At 47.4% G+C, this 6,621-nt stretch overlaps 2 protein-coding genes across 2 annotated transcripts in view; one reads left to right on the forward strand and one right to left on the reverse strand.

The window, feature by feature from the left end:
* SMTNL1 (smoothelin like 1) overlaps positions 1–626 on the forward strand; it is a 39,455-nt gene extending 38,829 nt beyond the window's left edge. The window contains exon 9 of the mRNA XM_003801341.3: positions 482–626. Coding sequence (XP_003801389.2) covers positions 482–626 — 145 coding nt within the window. The remainder of the gene's footprint in view (positions 1–481) is intronic.
* A 1,359-nt stretch (positions 627–1,985) lies between these two features.
* UBE2L6 (ubiquitin conjugating enzyme E2 L6) overlaps positions 1,986–6,621 on the reverse strand; it is a 12,996-nt gene continuing 8,360 nt past the window's right edge. The window contains exons 3-4 of the mRNA XM_003801386.3: positions 4,405–4,591; positions 1,986–2,838 (exon numbers count right to left, since the gene is read on the reverse strand). Of these exons, the coding sequence (XP_003801434.1) occupies positions 2,687–2,838; positions 4,405–4,591 (339 nt within the window). The 3' untranslated portion in view covers positions 1,986–2,686. The remainder of the gene's footprint in view (positions 2,839–4,404; positions 4,592–6,621) is intronic.

A 6,621-nucleotide genomic window follows, 5' to 3' on the forward strand; every position in this document is an offset into this window, starting at 1 on the left:
AGGCTGAGGCAGGAGACTCGCTTGAGCCCAGGAGTTGGAGGTTGCTGTGAGCATGATGCCACGGCACTCTACCCAGGGGGATAGCTTGAGGCTCCATCTCAAAAAAAATAAAATAAAATAAAATAAAATAAAATTTGTTCTGAGGTGTCTAATCTAACAGGAGTTTCTGGTTTCAGAGCACAGATACATGGATGTGTGAAAGACGTGGGTTAAAGTAGAACCAGAGACCAGAGGGTTCTGCTCTCATGTGAAGGGACAGTGAAAACCTGGGCTAGGAATCAGACTGAGTTGGGTTTGGGTCTTGACTCTGCTGAGGACTCAATTATCTCATCTATACAATGGGGTGGTTGGGTTAGATGATCTCTCAGTTCCAACACATGCTTCTGTGGGCGTCATCCTTGCTGAGCTGTCCCCACCCATACCCGTGGCTCCCACATCCTTTACCTTTGACTCTCTGCTCCCTGCCCTACTCCAATCCTAGGAAACTGGCTGACTGTGCCCAGCTGCTGGAAGTGGATGACATGGTGAGGCTGGCAGTGCCCGACTCCAAGTGTGTCTACACCTACATCCAGGAGCTGTACCGCAGCCTCGTGCAGAAAGGACTGGTGAAGACCAAGAAAAAATGAGGAGCTGAGGGGCCTCGTGGGCAGGGTCCAGCTCACCAGCAATGGCCTGGAGGCCCACTTCTGCTCCACAGAGGCAGCAGAGCCAAGGCTTAGCCAAGGGCACCGGCCTTAATGGCATTAAAAGTACTTTTGTAAAACCCTGTGTGGTCCCTCAGTGTTCTTTCTGTACCCTGCCTGGAAAACTATACCCTGGGATAATGAACACTGCCCACAAGGGTTTCCTCACTTGCTACAATCTTATCAACTGTGCAAGGTGTTTGGGAAAGGACAATAGCCTGTGTCTCCCCACTAACCAGCTATATGACCTTGGGTCACACAAGCTTCGGTTTATAGTATGAATGGGCATAACAGGAGTTCCAGCCTCATGGAGATACTGCGAAGGTTAGATAATGAAAAGAGCAAAAAGCTTCACCAGTGCCTGCCACATTAAGGGCATGGCAATGCCACAGCCTCCCAGTGGGCTCCTCCATGATGCTTGGGAGGAGGCCTCCTCCATTCCCCAGGCTCACAGGGCATGAAGGGTTTGCCTCTCCCATGGAGGGGACTGCCAAAAATAAAAACCAAACTTACATTTCAAGCTAGTGGTGGCACTTTTCCCAGTTATCTTCCCTTCTTTCCACATTTCCTTCCAGATTAGGGAACTCAAGGCCAGGAGCTGGAGAAAGTTCTCTGGAAATCTTACCCTAACTGGGCCAGGGGGATCTGGGATGATTCCCTTGAATCAAGGATGCCTCACGTTGTCTCTTAAAAGCCAGTGAGTGGTTTTCCAGTCGCTTACAACAACTGCAATCAGTAAGGTCTTGCGTCAGGTGAGGTGAACCCCTCCAATTGTGGCTGAAGATTTGGCTTGTTTCTGTTTTTTTTACCATTCATGACCCTGTGGGCTGATTACAGTTTCCTGCTAACAATCAGTCTGGCTTCATCAGTCATCTGGGGTATGTGTGCTGATGAGAACAAATCATTAAAAAGAAACAAAACTCAAAAAACAAAACACACCTCAGCCAGCTTAGCTCATCTGCAAGAGGTGTGGACTCTGCCCTGACTGGCAGTGTGGACCACACAATCCGCTCAAGTGCTCTGTGCCTCAGTCATCTCATCTATAAAAAGGAGCTGTTACCCCTATGGACCTTCTGAAGACTCCTCTGGCCAAGGATGGCCCTTCTCTCATGGCCAGCATTCCCTATAGTGTTTGGGGGACTATCCAAAGGAAGCAGCAGTTGAGTGGTTCTCAACTTTCCTAATGCCACAACCCTTTACTACAGTTCCTGTGGGGCAGGACCCACAGGTTGAGAACAGCTGTTTCATTAGATAGCCGCTAAATCCCCAGCCCATCCCTCCTCATTGAAGACTCAGTTGAACTCCAGAATTCATCTGTGACTTTAATGGCAAGAAAGCAAGTGGTCTTTGTGGCCTCCCTTGGACTGGATGCTCACACCTCACAGCCTGAGGCCTGGTCCCCAAGAACTAGCAACCTAACAGGATAAACAGCAAGTGGTTTCGAAACACGCAGTCAGATTTCTGGGACAGAAGTTAGATATTTCACACTATGATTCATCAGTGGAAAATAAAAGGTTTAGCACCTAAGTTTGAACATGCCTATCAGCAGTTTGGCTGATGTCAATCACTCAGGCGTTGGTATGGGACCCTCCAGATGTCTCCCCCCCAGATTCCCCACTCTCCTCTGACCCCTCAATACCTGGGCCCTAGGGGAATTCTGCTTGGCTACAAGCTGACCTAGAAGGTGACCTGTCTCACTAAGATGGAGAGCCGGAGAACTGGCCTGTAACCCTGAAAACTTGAAAGCCCCCAGCTCTGGGGTATGAAAGAGGAGTTGGGGAGGGGTGCACCGGTAGCCAGGTGACCTGGGAGGGAATCCACCCACGACACACATACCCACAGCCCCTCCCTCCACCGCACACACACACACAAACTCACAACTAACAACCTAAGGAGGAAAAATGCACAGGGAATGGGCCATAAAGGGGCTCTGGCCCCAGTCCATGAGGTGGTGTCCATCCACCACACAGAGGATCCAGCACAGCGAGGGGTCAGAACCAGAGTTATTTGGGCCGGTCCACTCCAAATCGGAGGGTGAACTCTTCAGCCTTCTTTCTGAACAGCTCTGGATTCTGTTGCATCAGGTCAGCAAGTTCCACTCTCAGGGGCTCTGCCAGATTCGGTTTATTCACCATCAAGTTGAGGGCGTCCAAGACTGGGGAGAGAGACCAGATCAGGACATCAGGGCAGAGGGAAAAAGCCCTGGAAGGAAGAGATGAATGCCCATTCCCAGATCCCCCGATAATCCACACTTGCTCCTTAGGTGACCCCCTGAACAGGTTCCAGACTCTATAACCAAATCAAACGTCCTCGTTCTTGGTTGATGGAACGCAAGGTCTTGACTGGTTATATCAGTGATTTTCAAACAATTATGTTCCGTGGGCTTCAGAGAAGCTTCTTATCACAGGATAACTGAGGTAAGTTGGGGGTCTGGGTCTCAGCCCCATTTCAACAAGAACCTTTCCGCAGACATAACTGTAAGAGGGACTCTACCTAATAAATGTAAATATTAGAACCTAGTTGTTTGTACCCTCACATTAACCTGAAATTTTAAAAAATTAAATTAAAAATAAAAAAGCAGTCTCAAACTCTCCCAAAGGAAAAACAAACAAACAAAAAAACTCTCTGTTTTTCTCTGTTATATTGAGGTCAGGTCCCAATTAAACTTTTTTTTTTTTAATGAGCTGTCCTCCAGAACCATTTCAGAGAGAATCAGTGAAGTAAACTTTTATTCCAGCAAAAGGGTGCTAAGGCTGAAGACTGAAAACCACCACTGCCTCATGGCCTTTCATCTCTCACAGAAGCATCCAGAAACCTAGTGGAGGCAGCAGCCCATCTCCCTAGGCACGTGCACACGTGCACACACACACACACACACACACACACAGTTCTACAGTGTGAGTGCTTCACAGAACCCCTGAGGCTCATCCAAGGACCACTTCTCTGCCATCTCCCCGTACCCACCCAAGGATGCTTGTCTCAGGGGTTTAGAACTCCTGAGCTGGTCCAGATGCAGGACAGCACACTGATTAAGCCCCTAGAATTGCACTGTCCAACATGGTAGCTGCTAGCCACATGTGGTCATCCAATTTATATTAATTACAATTAAATACAAGGAAGACTTCAGTTCCTAAGTTGCACTAGCCACATGAGGTTAGTGACCACAGTACTGAGGACACGTCTGCTCCTGAGTTAGCCAAGCTCTGCCAGCTGTATGACCTCAAGCAACCACTTCACCTCTCGTATGCCTCAGAGTCCCCATCTATTAAACGGGGCTAATGATAGCATTGCCCTGTGGGCTGTTGAAGGGATAAAAATGTAGTTGGCGTGCGATGCTTTCAGCATAGTACCAAAAGTGCTCGATACCTGATGGGTATTATCATTATTATGCCAGACCCCTCCGTGGCCATTTAGGGAACTGAGGCCAAAGTCCACAGATGGAACAGCAGACCTTCTTACCCAAAGCCAAACTGCCTCTCTTTCTCACGAACTGTGGCAAACTTCCTCTGTTACATCTGCTTAGGTGCAGGGACAGAGGCAGGAGCAAGTCAGCCTGTCTTGGATCAGAGGAAGAATCCCTTCTATATAAGTTCAGCTGCAACTTACAGATTTTATCTCCTCTCTTTTGGGCTCTTCTAACTCAAAATAAGCCCGATAATCTCTCTCCAGTAACCCCTAACCCAGGATCAGACCCTGCGCCCAGTCAAAGGCCCAGCCCCACCTTGGCAGGTCTTGGTGCAAGGCTTCCAGTTCTCGTTGCTGATGATGGGCAGGCAGACCTGGCCATTCTCGTCCACATTGGGGTGGTAGATCTTGGTTGTGAATTTTACCATGGGGGGCTTGAATGGGTACTCCCCAGGGAAGGTGATGCTCAGGTTGAAGGCCTTCAGGTGGTAGGGAGGTTGGTCCTGTGCAGAGAGAAGGGGTCAAGTTCTGGTTTGGCTTTCCTTCCCCTGCCCCCATCACAGGATCCCAGGTATCCTCTGGTTCACTCCAAGGAAGAATCAGAAGCAGGAGAAATTCCTGGTTTCTGCATTCACTTGGCAGCTGAGCAAAAGATTAGCAGAAGGGTGGAATCACAAAAGGAAGCAATGTGACCATGGGCAAGCCATTTCCCATGTCTGGGCCACAGTTTCCTCATTTGAAAAATGGGTAAAGATGGACTAGATGAGCTCTAAGGACCATCCCAGCTTTAAAGACTTTCTGAGAATTTTGGAAGAGGAAAAGGACAGAACATCCTTGCTTCGAGAACCATTAGCAAGTTCAGGAGAATGTCCCTGGGGATGGAGAAACGGAGTAACTGAGGAAACCCTAAGAATGCAGGGGCTTGGGAAAAATGGGGAAAGCATGATGGAAAACTGTACAGTACTTTCCTAAAAACTTAAACATAGAATTACCACAGGATCTAGCAATGCCACTTCTGGCATACATAAGGGTCATTACAAAAATTTTGAAATACACGAAAATCAAGAAATGTAAAATCCCTGTGGACAGAAACAAATGAAGCCCTCCTAGCAACACTGATAAGCCAAGAAAGTTGAAATTTGCACAGTGAATCGGAAAGGACACTGTCAACTGTTTTTCTTTTTCTTTCTTTTTTTTTTCTTAAGACAGAGTCTCACTTTGTCATCCCTGGTAGAGTGCCCTGGCATCACAGCTCACAGCAACCTCTAACTCTTGGGCTCAAGTGATTCTTTTGCCTTAGCCTCCCAAATATCTGGGACTATAGGTGCCTGCCACAGTGACCGGCTATTTTTGTTTTTACATACTTTTTATTTATTTATTTATTTATTGTTGCAGTTTGGCCGGGGCCGGGTTTGAACCCACTACCCTCAGTATATGGGGCCGGCACCCTACTCACTGAGCCACAGGTGCTGCCTCTATTTTTTTTTTTTTATTAAGTGATGGCGCTTGCTCTTGCTTAAGCTGGTCTGGAAATCATGAGCTTAGATGATCCACCCACCTCGGCCTCCCAAAGTGCTGGGATTACAGATATGAGCCACCATGCCCGGTTTGACTGTTTTTCTTGAAAGTGAAATAAGAGACCATTGGCTCGGCGCCTGTGGCTCAATAGGCTAAGGCACCAGCCACAGATATACCTGAGCTGGCAGGGTCAAATCCAGTCCAGGCCTGCCAAACAACAATGATGGCTGCAACCAAAAAATAGCCAGGTGCTGTGGCGGGCACCTGTAGTCCAAGCTACTTGAGAGGCGGAGGCAGGAAAATCACTTGAGCCCAGGAGTTGGAGTTTGCTGTGAGCTATGATGCTACAGCACTCTACCCAGGGTGATAGCTTGGGGCACTGTCTCAAAAAAAGAAAGAAATAAGAGACCATCACACAGTCTGTCTCAAAACTTTTGTAGTGACCCATGTACACCCAAAAGACTGAAAGCAGGGACACGAACAGGTATCTGTATACTCATGTTCACAGCAGCATTACTCACAATAGCCAAAAGGCAAAAGCAAACCAAGTGTCCATCATTGCACTAATAAAAAATATAATGAAATATTTTTTAGCCTTACAAAGAAATGAATTTTGATACATGCTACAACATGGATGAACACTGAAGACATTATGCTAATGCAATAAGCTGGCCCAAACAACAAAAAAGACATGTTATATGATACCACTTATGCGAGGTACCTAGAATAGTCAAATTCATAAATATAAAATAGAAAAGTGGTTACCGGGTAATGAGGGGTGGAGGAATGCGGAGTTATTATTGAATGGGCAGAGTTTCAGTACAGGGACATGAAAAGTTCTACACATGGATGGTGGTGATGGTTGCACAACAATGTAAATGTATTTATTTTTGAGACAGTCTCACCATGTCACCCTTGGTAGAGTGCCATGGCATCACAGCTCACAGCAACCTCCAACTCTTGGGCTTAAAGCGATTCTCTTGCCTCAGCCTCCCAAGTAGCTGGGACTACAGGC

The sequence above is a fragment of the Otolemur garnettii genome, unplaced genomic scaffold, assembly GCF_000181295.1.
Source record: "Otolemur garnettii isolate 467f Iridium unplaced genomic scaffold, OtoGar3 scaffold00209, whole genome shotgun sequence".
Lineage (NCBI taxonomy): Eukaryota > Metazoa > Chordata > Mammalia > Primates > Galagidae > Otolemur > Otolemur garnettii.